Genomic DNA, 14329 nt, shown 5'->3' with positions numbered 1-14329 from the left:
GAATAATTTCACATAAAGCTTTCTCAAGTGTTTTTCCTTCATCCTTCGATTGAAGATATGTATTTTTTTATTAAAATTGACTCTCAATTTTAATAATTTATTTCCTTTCTTCTTTTCATTACAGAGAAAATCCATTGTTGCTGTGAGTTTCATTGCAGCATTCCTCTGTCTGATCATTGTTCGTCTCACAAATGAAGTAACTTTCCCTTTGATCCTAAACTGCTTTGGACAAACCAGAGTCAAGTGGATCCCGTTTTCTAATGGCCAAAGGCAGCCTCTGAAAACTCATTATGGATATATAAATGTAAAAACACAAGAGGTAAGGCCTGATTTTAACAGCCTAGCAAAATGGACCAGTAGATTTTTCTCTGATCCCATCTATTGCTTTTTTGCAACCTGCCTTGTTCAGTGTAAAAACTGAACAAGGGTGTTTCTGAGCAAAGTGGCTATTTTAGAAGTCTGCTACCACTTAAATGACCTTTGAAATTGTTAAAATGTCTGTCATGTCTGCAGTGGAGAGGGGAGTGAACTGGCCTCAAAATCATCCTCAACTGAGTGAAAACTTGTTTATTCAAAGAAGAAAGTCTTTCTAGATAATTTTGATGCTTCAATCCCTCTAATATAAAAGGAAATTTTGTTATGTTTGTTGTAATAAGGTCCTAAAAATGTTTCATTTTGCCTGGGCTTTCCAAAGAACAAAAGAGGCATGAAAGAGGAAAAGGGAGTGATTTGTGAAATAAGCATATGTGAGTCTAGGAAATATATAAAGAGGTTTACTGGGTTTTTCTGGAAGTATTGCATTAATACTTGATAGCTATTTCAAAGCAAGGTATGTATTTGTACTCTGTACTTTAAAACTCATGGATGTGTACCTGCTTTGCAAAATAGTTACTGTGTGATAAAAATACTTGTCAGATGACATTAGGTTTTACAGAGACTCCTGATTTAAAGTATCTTAATTGTTGGAATTTCTACAGCCACTGTTGGGTTGTGGTGCTGGTGGTGCATTTTCTTCAGACTTCCCCTCTCTCTTTGTAGTATTTGTAAAATGGAAACTTTCAAAATAAGGTAACATAAAAAATAAACTCTTTCTATAGTTTGTGATCGGTTATAGCACTGTTAGTCATGAGAAATACTATCAGACTTCCATTACTAGTTACTTTTTTCTATAAGATTGCAGTTATTAATGAGGGAAATCATTAACATAACAGCTTTTACAAAGAATGAAAATACTTTACCACTTCTTTATATTTAGTCCTGTAAGTGTATTGGGCTAATTAGTTATTACACTATTTTTAGTGGATTAAATATAAAAATCAGAATAAGATAGAGGCAGTTTTTCGGAGGCAACTTCTTTTAAATATATATAGCTTTTAATCATTGTTCCTGTAAGATGCAGCACTATTTTGGAGGCTACCTTATCTATAAAGCAGAAAAAGGACAAGCACCTGAAAGGAGAACTTCAGGAGGTTTCATCCCTCTAGAATGAGAGGGCAGAGTGTTCTGCATGTCCCTGGGCTGTTGCCACAGTGGTGGGTGCAGAATCTGAATGAGGCAGAGCTGCCATGGTCACTTGATCACTATCAGTCTCAACTGATAACTGGAGAGGAGAGGAGCATGCTAATCCATTTTTATTCACCAGTGCCTCCATCAGAGGTTAGAAATAGTTTGTGAGGGCCTTAATTAATTCTTAAATTTGATAACACGCTTGGAAGTTCTAACAGTGAATGGAAATGAATGTCCTGAAACGGGTGACCGATAGACATTTGTCTCAGTTTAGCTTAGGTCATGAAAGACTCCTTAAACTTAGTAATTTTAGTTGTTTTCCCTGTTGTATTTGCAGATTACATTAATATTTGCTAATTAAAATGATATCAAAGAACCTGAGCATGGCTGGTTTATTGTAAATGCACTAACTTTTGACTTAATTGTTCCCTGTATGAGGGAACTTTTGTTGTGATGCTCATGTGAAAAGCTTTTGCATAGCTCATGTTCCTAACTCACACTTGTAGCTTTCTCAGATGATGTTTTTTAGAACACATATTGCTTTGTCAAATAAGCATTTGTATACTATTTGTATTAATATAGCCAGAAATTCTCAATTATAAATTTCTTATTCCGTCAAATATGTTGAATTTCTAAACATTTTGTGAAATTAAGATATTTTGTAGGTTTTTTGTGCTGCTATGGTATGTATGATGAGCAGAAAAGTCTGCTCTGAGACAAACTAATGCCCCAAACATATATGGCCAATTTTTTTGCAAAATTGGGCACGTGATGTCTCAACAATACCACAATGAATTATCAGAAAATAAAGTGATGGAAGGGAAGATAGGAGATAAGGCTTTTAAAGATGTGATTTTTGGCCTCTTTTATTGAGGGAATCTTTTTGCACCTGTTGAATGTGCTCATATTCTCCTGAAGTGTCCTTTGATCCTGTCTCCCCACTGGTGTCTCCTGCTGTCTGATAGCAGCACTCCCACCTGTTCCTCAGCCAGTTCTGGCATCCTTCTTCTTTTCTTCACATTTGTTCTGTGTTCTCCTTTACCTGTTCCTCTCAGGCTGCACTCCAAGGTCTGGCTGCATGCCATCTCCTTAGTGTACTTAAATGTACAAGGTCAACAAACCTGAGGAATTAGGGTAATTTGCCACCAACCCAGTCAGTCATCTGAAGTGACAGGGAAGCTAGAAAATCTGCAATGAACTTCTTCTCTGCCTTTCCCGTCTCTCTATTACACACTTACTTTCTGAAGAAAAAGGAAAACCAAACCAGACCAAAAAAGGTCCAGCCTCGCAAACTTTTCTATAGCAATAAAAGTTTGAGTTAGGAGGAGCTGGTTTTTTTTGGGATAAGGCTCAGTGGGATGAGACTTGAAAAATCTTATGGGATGATGGAAAATCAATTACTTGGTTAAAGTAGTAGTGATCAATCATTTGTATTAGAAAAAGATCAGGAAATACGATGAGATGAACATTAGTGTTTATCTCAAGTAAAAAACAATGATGTGGTTGTTATTAGGTATGATCAGAATAGTGCTGTAAAGACATTTTTCAAGGGTGTTGTGTATTTGACTTGACACTGTAATATTATGGAACTCTTATTATTAAAGAGTCTGAAAAAAATTACTAAAAAAAGATTACTAAAACTAGATTGTATTGGGGTATTTAATATAAAATGCAAAGAGGGACATAATTTAATCTGCAATTAAGGCTGTATATAATACAGGGTTGTTGCTATGGTTTCCTTGATTTGTAGCCATAGCAACAGCTTTGGAAAAACTGTCTTTATGTACAGTAAATATATTGGATTTGAAGTACAAATAGATGTGAAGTGTTGTATATACTGGGCCATTATGTCTAGACACATTTTAGTTTCACTTTGGAGATATTTCTAAAATCAAGGATTCTTCACCTAGAAAATTTGAATCCAGAGCCCACCCTCACTCCCCTCAGCAGGAAAGGGGAACCTTGTAGTTGACTTCCATGATGTGCTCTTTTCCCTTTTCAATATCCACATCTAGGATGACTACTTGAGATTTGTGGGAAACTGTGCCTGTTTTGCAATATTGCTGTCTCCCTCAATACATGAATTTTGACCTTTCAGTGAGAAGGAGGTATATGAACAAGATGACCTTTCTTTCCCTTATTTCCTCCACTTTGTGCCTATGGATTTTTGGTGAGAGGTCCCATGAAATCTGTCTTTAGGAAATGTCATGCCTATCATGTGTTAGTTGTTTTTATCCTATTTCTGGTGATTTTTTTCATAGAAAGTATTAAATTGATACTCCACAATGGCTACCCTGTTGAAACCTATTGGAATAAACTTCACCCCCACCCACGTCAAGCTGATGTAATGACTCTTTTTGTGTATCAAAAATGGGGAAGCAGATAAAAAGAAGCAGATAGAAAAATATAACCTTCCTCCTTCTTTCATACCACTCCTACTCTACAAAGAGTTCTGGCAAAATTAATGAACATCATGTATTTAAATTGCAGCATTATGACATCAATTTAAAATCCATTAGCAGTTTGAAACTTTATGCTAGGCAAGTCTAATAGTGTTCTTGGATATTTGATTGTGCTTCCTGAAAGGTGAATATTGAATAGATTTTTACTCTACCGTCAGTATTAAAATAATATAGCATTTTCCTGCATACGTAAAATCTGAAATATAGCTGCAATAACACTTGAAGCATAATTATAAAAGTATATTCAAGTACTGAACAAAGATTAAAACTGTTCTTGGAAAAGGGTAAGTTCTGAGATGACCTAAAATCCCTACATTAAACTGCAACTGTGAGATCTAATGGCTTCCTCTAAATGAATTCTGAGGGAGCAAAGAGCCTTTGTCTCATGAACACTGAAAAATCTTGCATTACAGTGATGAGCACTAGATGAAAAGAATGTGCATTGTAGCACTTAAGACTTTTTAAAAATCCTGTCATAACTGAAAATCTCATCAGTACTGTATGGATAGTGAAGAAATACATTTGTATCATAATGTCCTTTACCATTTTGTCCCTAACCTGAACAGACCTGGGTACAAGCATTAATTACTCACCATTTGTGGCACACACAGCTACAAACATTAGTGTCTGGACTGCCTAAATCTGGTTCTTTTTTCCCCCTTTTTGCCAGATGTTCTGTAGTAGAACTTGGCTGAAATGAGTGGTGGTTTCCATAAATTAAATACCCCAGATATGAATATTAACAGGAACTTATATGTATTTGTGTTGTCCTTTTTATAATTCTTTTCAAGCACAAGAAATTAAGTGCACTTAAAACTTACCTGAAATGTAGAGGAAAACTAACATAACATGCAGAAATATGGGCTGTGGTGTGGTCTCTGGCTGTAAGATAAAGCTCCCACAATCTCAACAATAGCAAAACCTTAGTTGTCAACATGTTATAAGCAATCATTAGATGGACCCACGCCAAGCGTGAGACACCACCTTCTTACAACACTTGAAAAACTAAATCAAACAATGAATAAGGAAAGCAAAGAATGGGATTTTAAAAATATTAATATGCTTTCCTCTCCCGATATGGGAAATAAAAAAAGAATTTAAAACATCTGAAATTTTGTAAGAAATACTATAAAAAATGTAAAGCTAGCAAGCAACCTGGGAAAGTTTGTTTTGCCTCTTTAGTAATGGACAAAAGGGACACTATGAAGTGTCAGTGGAGAATATTGGAGTGCTGCTGGAGAATAGCTTTGGGTTTCATGTGAGAAGAGAAGGTACCAGACTGTGAACTGAACAGTGTGTTCAGCAAACTCCAGAGATACTTGTTTCATACTCTTCTAGGGAAAAACTGTCCTAGAGAGGCAAAACTCCCTGTGCCAGAAATCTACTTTAGTATTTAATTTCTGACACATGGATGACTTCTATCCCGTCTTTTCCTTTGGGATCTTGTTCTGTGTTACAGCTTAAGAATTTACAGGATATTTTGGTAATAAAAGGTCATTTGTTTCATAGTAATTTATCATTTATATCCCTTCTAAGACACGTTTTTTTATCAGTTGCACAGTTAATCATTATTTCAGCCTATTACATTCAGAAATAATGTGATGATAATAATAATGATAATGATGATGATAATAATAGTAATAATAATAATAATAATGAAAGTACAACCAAACATGCAGTATCTCCTGGACGTTTTTCTGCTTCCATTTTATAAATTTTCAGGAACAATTTTCTTTGGGAGTATTGCAGAAGGATTAGTTACATAACACTTTAAATGACAATCATGTTTTTATGTTAAACTTCTGAGAGAGATTCATATGGTGGGCTGATGGTTCCTGTCCCTCTGCCCCTGTTGTGTTTTCTGACTGTACCAGAGCTCCCATTCCTGGCTCTGGGAGCCATAGGCTCAGAAATAAAATTCCTGCCAAGGACTTTAACCACCAAATGAGCAACTCCAGGAACACATTTATTATAGCAATAGATCTCACTAAACAAATAGACCTCACAAGAATCCTCACTGCCCTCTTCCTCTTTCCAACCCTCTTTTGGCCTGGAAGAAGAGAAAATGATCCAAATAAGCTGCAAGGTCCACTTGAAACCACTCAGGCTGTTATGAACCTACAGGAGAGAAGGGAGCACAGATAATGTGTGTCCTCAGTGGAGCAAATCCTGCCAGCTCAGCCATTTTCCCTCTGTATATATGGAATTAGCTTAGGTTTTTAAAGCTGCCACGAATCTCATGGTGTCTCATGAGGAAAAAGTCAAGTGCCAGGATAAATATATCAAGTATTCTATACAGAGGAATTAAATCTGCTCCACACAGAGCCTCAGTGTGATGAGTCAAGCAGTGCTGCCTGTGTGGCAGCTCTGCTTTAAAAAAAAAAAGGGCTAAGGGGCTTGAGAAGAGATTACTATCAGCCAGTGAGCTGTGCCTTCAAAAGTCAATCCCTAAAGAACCTGGGCTGGTAGAAATAAATGTCTACGATGCAATCGTGGGCTGGATTGATCTGTTGAATGGAGCTTATAGGTTATATTGCAGAAGGTTACTGGTATCAAAGATTTGCCATCCACCTTGGTTATATGTAATTTTCAGAGATTTCTTCCACCTTCTTGAGGATTTTTTTATTTTACTGCTGCTGAAGGGTAGGGTTATAGTAGCTAATGTTAGTCTCCCTATTGTGAAGATGCCAGTTGTGTTCTCCATGTGAAAAGTGTGAACATCTTTCCAAATGAGTGACACGACCCCTAGAAAATTGACTGGAGATCATCTGGAAAACAGAAGAAAAGTTGTCTTTTGCAGTTAGCTAGCTTGATAGACAAATTTCTGTAAGCAGTGTTTTGTTTTAGTGTGAATGGCAGGTGGGCCAGAAAATTGAATGAAGTGTTCTTTGGACTGGTAAAGAAGGAGCAGAGAGGTTTGGTGTAATGTCTTCTTGAGTGAGACCAAACCTCTGGGGAAAATAGGAAGATGTAATGAGCAGATGATAGTGAGGCTTGTCAAGGGGAGGAAGGAGGAACTTACTGATTTTACTGTGGATGAGAACTTCTGTTACTGTGACATGATTTCAGCTTTTGTCAGTAATGGTTGCCAAATGAAGGATGGGCTGTTGGGCTGTTTTGCATTAGTGGCAGGCAAGTTGTCTCCTTGGTGTTCCAGTTCATCAGCTGGGAGAGCAGTGCCCTATCCTTTCCTCCTGAACATTCTCCCACTACTGCTGTGTAAGAATGAGGATGCCTTCATCAAAGGAAGCCCAGTGTCACCCTCCTGAGTTTATACTTGGAGTCCATTTCTCACAGAGATTCAAGGTGTCTGTTGCAGCAGTGTCACTAGTTCTGGATTTAGTGATGGCAACTGAGGTACACTTTGTACTGTATAAAATACACCACAGAGTCAAAAGAGTCACTAAAAATGGAATTTTGCTCTTATAATCGTTCCTACACAAGGGCTTCCTGCTGGCTGTGGCAATCAGTGAGTTTAGCTCTTTGAGCTCTTGCTCAGCACAGCTATTCTGGCAGAGATGCCCAGCACAGAGCTGACCCAAAGCTATTAATGCTTCCCTGCAGGGAGCTGCGTGCCAGCCACGCACAGGCGTGTGTGGGTGCACATGTAAACACAGCAGCCAGAACTCGCTCAGGAGGCAGGCTCCCAGCTCTGACAGCCATGCCAATTGCTAGTTAGCTTTAAAGCCACAGCCATCTTCCTTGAAAGCCTTTGCTTTCCAAGTTTGCTCCCATGGCCATCTGTCACAGCCTGCGTTTGGCAGCTTCAGGTTCTGCTCTGAGGCTCTGCGGATTGAGCGCAGAGTTTTGTCTTTTTTATTGTTCTCTGAGTGGGTGGAAAGTTTCTATCACATGAGCCTTTCCTCTTAGGCTTTTTGTTAGGAAAAAATGTGAACCTTAAATGCATATTTGAGCTGTTAATCTGTGCTATCTGCTCTCAAAACAGGATGGAACAGGTGGACTGCTGTAAGTGCTGCGTAGAGAAAAACATGCTCAGAGACCCTCTTGGAGCAGATGCAAATTGTACCAGCAATAATTGCTTTTCTTGGGTTAGTTGCTTTTGTCTGGCTGAATACATTATTCCATACCATCAAATATGTGTTATTTGGTCTGTAAGAGACCTGTATGAATATTGTGTCAAAAATCTCATATCCATTAATGGCGTTACTATGCTGGCAGTGTGTGCATCTTAAGAGTTCTACTTAATAGACTTACAGTATCTGTTACAAGGAGCTACATTTTCTGTGGGTGGGGCTGTAAATTTTGTGTACTCATCACAAATAATTTCGCAACTACCTCTAAACCAATAAATTATGTTCCCACTAATGTTGGAGAATTCATTGCAAATGGTGTCCATGCAGCTGCACCCCAAAAAGAAGACCTATTCAATATGGGGAGGAGTGGGAGGGAGAAAAAGGAAGCTCTGTGTTACTTGCAATATTTCTTTCTTCCATCTTTAATTTTTTTCTCTCTAATTCATATATTTTCCATATTGAGCTAGTCGGAGGTTACAGTAATCACTTGTTTCCTGTTGCTTAGAAAAGCAGTTGGCCCATTAGATGAATAAATACAGTGTTTAATGAAAATCCCCAGATGAGTGCAGAGAAATTACTAGCGTGATTTTGGGATTGTCCTCTTAATAACGTGACTTCATCCTCTTTAATCCCCAACCCCAGGGATGCCTTTACCTTTTCATACAGTCCAGTCCTCTTTCCTGCAACTAATAGCTTCATTTTTTGAAGTACCACTTCTTGAGTTTGTGTTTAAAAGTTTCTTGCAGTTAGGACCCAGAGTTTTGAATTTGAAATTGATGAAAATGCTACCAGTCTTAGATCAATATTTCTCCACAGGACAGAACCTGCTTTGTTCCACTTAGAGACTGAAAAGAGCACTCAAGGGTTTTGTATTAGTATTACACCAGCCAAAGTGCAAGTTGGTTTGGGTTGATTTCTCTGGTTCTAGTTCAGTGATGCTACCACCCTCCCTCCCTTCTGCCTGTTTCAGTGCTGGTATCTAGGATTTACATTTGTAAAGAGAAAAATATAATTTCTGGAGTGTGTCAAGTTGAAAAAACATATTTCTAAGCTTTTACACAGATGCCTTCAGACTCCTACGAAATGCCTGGCTGCATTGCACGGGACTCACTCCAAACTAGTTCCAGGGCTGACACTGAAAGCTTAGATCAGCACTGGCAAATATCCTACAACAGAAATTAAATACCAAGGTGAAGGATAAGGTCTGGCCTTTAGGTAAAAACAACAACCCTCTATTTGATGACATACAGCATCTTATGGAATTGATCAATGAATGGCAGTTTTGTTCTCAGGTGTTTTTTGTGTAATTAATTTTATTGATTTATCAACATTTTTCAGCTTACAATACAGTTTCTTGTGTCGTCTTATTCCTAACATGTAAAAGATGTGTAATGTCAGTCCTATTTCCTATTAGCTCTTCCTTTGTAGAGCCAGTCTATGCAGTCCAAAACTGCTGAATTTTCTTCAGCTTCCCCTCCAGTTTGGCTTGCCATTTACTGCCAGAAATTTCTTTTACTAGATCATCAGATGTCCACTTTCCCCAAAATATATTACTATTTATGCTTTGAAGGCATAGATTGGAGAGTTAAGAGATAAGAGGCTCTTCTTAAGCCACCTACTGCTGCATTCTGCACAAGGCTGGATTCTTGATGGTGTCAAGATGAATATATTGATCCAGTCCTCTGGTAGCAGGCTTTGGAAAAGCATCTGGAAAAAGGTTTCAAATCAGAAGAACCTGTGGCAAAATTGTGTCTCAGGTGAGAGGTTTTTTTAACTTTCTTTCTCATGTCCTTACTAGAATGACTTCTTTTTCAAATGGAGTGAGCCCAAAAGAAGTTTATTTGAAGCCATATCAGTGTTCCCAAAGGCTGAGTAGTGCCCTTTTCAGTGTTTCCAAGGCTGAACTGGCTCTCCAGTAAGAAGCCAGAAAAATGCAATTTTCTCAGACACACAGCAGATGATGCTTCTTCATTAATTGTCTCCACTGGCAGACCTTCAAGGAGTCCCACAAGAGTGCCTTGGAGGTAGTGGGATCATCCTTTGGGATCCTCCATGCTGGTGAGGTCACTCTGGAGCTGTCATGTTCATTTCTGCTGCAATTGGCCCCTGATGTGGAATGTGCCTTGTCACCATCAGTATCAGTGACAATGGATGGAGGTGGTGACATTATTGTAAGGCAAATAATGATGATTAGTGTTGTTCTTTTACTCAGAATGCAGTGGGCAGAGGAACAGACTGGAACTCTTATGAGCTTGCCTCAGTTTCTTTCCCACTGTTGATGTGGACCAAAGTATTCTTCACTGCTTCAGGATCATCATGTTTGTAAAGGATTCAAATTTATAAAGAGCAAGTAACATTTTTTGATCAACTTACTTGTGGTCATGTTCAAAAATTAAAATGTTATAGTCGTATTCATAAAATGATTGTGAGTCTACTATCCTGGCTAGATTTTCTCTTATTACCCTTGTATTACAGCCAGAACTTTATTGTCAGAGCAACAACAAAAATAATCTTTGCAGTGCACTAATGCTTCATTCTGATTGACAAAGGATGAGGCAATCCACGTACTGTGACAGCAGTGTTGGCATATATTATATAATGATATATAGCAACTTCCATAGACTGCCATTAATTTCTGCATGAATCCTGTCTGTCTTTGATAAGCATGTGTAACTCCTAATAAATTATTTTGGAGCTGAGCATAAGCATCAAGGAGAAAGGACTTTTGTAGGTATGGGGGCTGGTGATAACTGAAAATGAGAAGGCAAAACTGACAGATAATTGTAGATGAGAAGTCATTTTCAAGCAATAGACAGGGGTGATATTGTTTCCTGTTTAAAATTAGTTGCCACCTCTGCTGGCTGCAGTGCAAGGTAAGTTCTGCTGTAAAATCTAAATCATTGGATCATTTGTTTTGTATAGGCTGTTGATAATAGCATAGGAACCAGCTCCCTCCACTTGCTCTTAAATGGCTTGCTCTTATTCTGGTGGGTGTTATCCACTCTTCATTTCCTGGGGAAGAAATGGCCCTCTGTGAGGCTGTTTATCTGAATAGCCCAGAAATAATTTTGTGCAAACATAACTATTACCATAACAGAACCCTTAAAAAAAATTACAGTGACACTCTGAGTTTTCTGAGATTAGTGTCTTCCTCTAAGGTCTCTATTTCCTCTGGTATTACTTCCAGTCCTGTTCACTGAAACTACAGTGCATGTCTGCCACAAATAGCATGAATAATGCATGTATTTTTCTGCTACTTTAAGTGTGTGCTAAATAGTTGCATATACAAAAAATAAAATCTAGAGCTGAAAGAAGCTGATTGGCCATTCATCATCCTGCTAGTACGTGATTCACCCATATTCCATGTTATCTCAGGTTTTAACCTGTCTGCTGCTATCACTGCAATTCTTGGGCCTTTACCCACATCCCTTAGAAGATCATGTGGTACCACTTGAGCATTTTCTGAGATTGAGATATGGCAAATATTACAGCTGTTTATATGTCTTTATTTCCATTTTTTAAAAAGATCTTTCATGTTTCAGTGTGTGCGGGCACTTGCAGTTTCAGCTTTATCACCATGTTATCAAGCAAAGTGCTTCCTTATTTTTCCTAAATCATCCATAGAAAGAACCCACTTTTTCCTCACTTCTTGCTGTTCAGTTTCCTGGAACTCAGTATGGGATTGAGCTGTAATGGAAGAGAGGAGGTGACATAACATGGTCCCTCTGTTTCTAGATTTCAAATTACCTCAGATTTATTTTTCCTAACGTGTCTTGGATCTTTTCACATGGGATGACTCACTTCATTTTTTTCCAGGATAATGTCCACCATGTTACTTTCCTCATGCTTGTATACTCTTTCTGCAAATACCATTTATTTTTCCTTCAAGATTGTTTGTAAAAATAAGGCAGATTTAGCAAGGAAAAGATGATAAATATGGTGTTGTATGAGGCCAATTAAAAAAGGTATAGAAGACAAAGTGATTTTTTTTTGTTGGTTGTTTGGTTTGTGGTTTGTTGGGGTTTTCCTCCTTGGTTTGTTTCAGTCCATATTAGAAATCTTACAGTGGTTTAAATTTTTCTTGAAAATAGGATTTTTGGTCATAATTTTTCCCATTCAGTCTGCAGTAGTGTTCTTGCAGTTTAAATGTCCTTGTTCATTAGAGGAACAGTTTTCATAATGGAATAACAGAATGGATCTGTTAAAAAATTGGAGCTTCATTTTATGTTCAGAACACTTAATTTATATATACATTTGTATTTCTTGTACATTCAGATTAATTGTTCAATTATCTAGGAAGCTGTATTCTGAATTCCTGAAAATCTGTCTCTTTATCAGTCTTCAGGAAATGCAAGAATGCCTCTAGTAATTTCTCTTCACTCACTAAGCATGTAATTTTTCTTTGAAAAATCTAGTTTGTCTGGCAAGATCTTTATAAACATAAATATAATTTTAGCAACTGCATATCACTAAGAGGCATTTCTATGTTAGATGCAAGTGAGTAGATATTATTGCATAATGCATCTTAAAATCTGTTTGAATTTTCAAGTTGCTAGAGGACTCATGAATGTAGGTTTTTTGTTCCTTTCCAGTATGAGTATATATCTCCCTATACAGCCATCAGTTATTTGTAGGTCCAGTGAAGTATTCATCTACCTAAGGATGTCCAAGAGTTCTTCTACTGTTTTGTATTTGAGATAGCATGATTTTTTAGAAGTGCTTAACACAGAGGTGGTGTCTATTATTTAATGATGTGGTGATTTGAGAGGGCAAGGGTGTTTCTAGGTTGCATGGTTGGGTTTGCTCCCAGTAAAACTTGAAGTGAGACCTCAGGTTCTCATTCTTTGTGGAACCTCTGTGTGTGTCTGCAAGATTCCTTTCCTGTTAAATAGGTACCTGTTCTGACAGGTTCTGAAATCCTGTCAGCCTTTGCAAAGCTCCATGGAGGAATTGTAAGAGCAAAGGAGACTGGACAAGGTGAGGAAACATCTGCTTATATTCAGTTTATCAGCTTACCCATGGGCTCAGTGGCATTTAAAGCCCCCATGTTTTGCCCCTCCATAACAGTAGTATTTTTGCTGTACTATAAATTCTGTTGTGAAAGGATGCCCAGTTTATCTTTGCAGCAGAAAATGGACTTGACATGAGCCTTGGTCCATAGGTAATAGGTTCTTGAGGGCTCAGAGTGTTCCTTTCAGCAAAATGCTAATCTGGTAAATTGGTACATTTAACAGTCATCTGGAAATGCACCCTTTTGTGTAATATGTAGTTGATTGTAACAATTATAGATGCTATTTAATGGTGCCATCCTTAAACTTTTCAGTGTGATACTACCTAGAGAATTTGTTACTGATGAAATCATTATAGTGTTATAGAAGTGAAATAGGTTGCTGCTGAAATTACTCTCAAAATCTAATTGTAACTTCACTGGAATTTTTCCCATGATGGGTGTTAAGTATATGTGTATTTTTTGTTTTTATAGAAGCAGCGATTTTATTTGTATGCTTTATTTTATTCCACTATCTACTATATGTGTATTACATTTTACTTCTCATTTCCAGTTGTGGTCAAATACAACTTCAGTTCAATGTGAATGAATAAGGCAACATATTATCCTATAAGAGATAAAAAATGCCCATGTCTGTGCATCAGATTCTGTCCTTGTAGTCACAAAGCTGAGGCACAGAGTGGGTGGATGGCCACCAGCCACCACTTTCATCACTACCCATGGAATCCACTTGACTGCTCAGAGAAAATGATTCAGAAATAGCTTTTATTTCCCATGCTCACGTTTCTTGCATCTGCCCCCTCTTCTTAAAGCAGCAGACTGAATGAAATGTACCTAATTTGGTAATTATTGTTGCGAATTTTCCATGAGGAAGCAGGAAATTCATGAATACATGGTTCTAAAAATGTACAAGATATGCCCCATCTGTACAAAATGTAATAATGTGTGTTTGAACTCTGTGCTCTCATTGTTCTTAGAAGTAGGCTGCCCTCTCTCCTAAGCAAAGAAAGCTTTGCAGAGTAAGGAGGGAAATATTGTTGGCATGGTTTGGGATAGCCTCATGGATTTCTATTATTTTGTTTAACAATTCCTTCCAAAGATTCTCAGATACCCAAAGCTATTTTTTAGAAGCAAATATTTCTTAAAGCCATTGGGCTTATGTTCTACTGTTGAGAAAATTGCCATGGAGCTGTTGCCTTTCACCCAGGTTGTCCCCACTGATGGGCAGCAGTGACCTTGCCCTGGTGTCTCATCTGAATGCAGACAGCTCGAGCTGTGCAGAGACATCCCCCAAACCTCTGCTGCAGTGTCAGCATTGG

The 14329-nt window shown here is 37.8% G+C and overlaps 1 protein-coding gene across 6 annotated transcripts in view; it reads left to right on the top strand.

Moving 5' to 3' along the window:
* The window catches only part of ST6GALNAC3 (ST6 N-acetylgalactosaminide alpha-2,6-sialyltransferase 3), a 226668-nt gene that overhangs the window by 113602 nt on the left and 98737 nt on the right, over positions 1–14329 (top strand). For all 6 annotated transcript variants that reach the window (XR_013775260.1, XM_079313693.1, XM_079313692.1 and 3 more), the window contains exon 2: positions 125–319. Coding sequence is in view for 3 of the 6 variants with exons in the window: in XM_079313692.1 (XP_079169818.1) it covers positions 125–319 (195 nt within the window). In the remaining 3 variants the exon portion in view is untranslated. The remainder of the gene's footprint in view (positions 1–124; positions 320–14329) is intronic.

Source organism: Erithacus rubecula, assembly GCF_903797595.1.
Source record: "Erithacus rubecula genome assembly, chromosome: 10".
Classification (NCBI taxonomy): Eukaryota; Metazoa; Chordata; class Aves; order Passeriformes; family Muscicapidae; genus Erithacus; species Erithacus rubecula.
The sequence above is the reverse complement of the archived record's forward strand: the minus strand, read 5'-3'. Positions and strand labels throughout refer to the sequence as shown.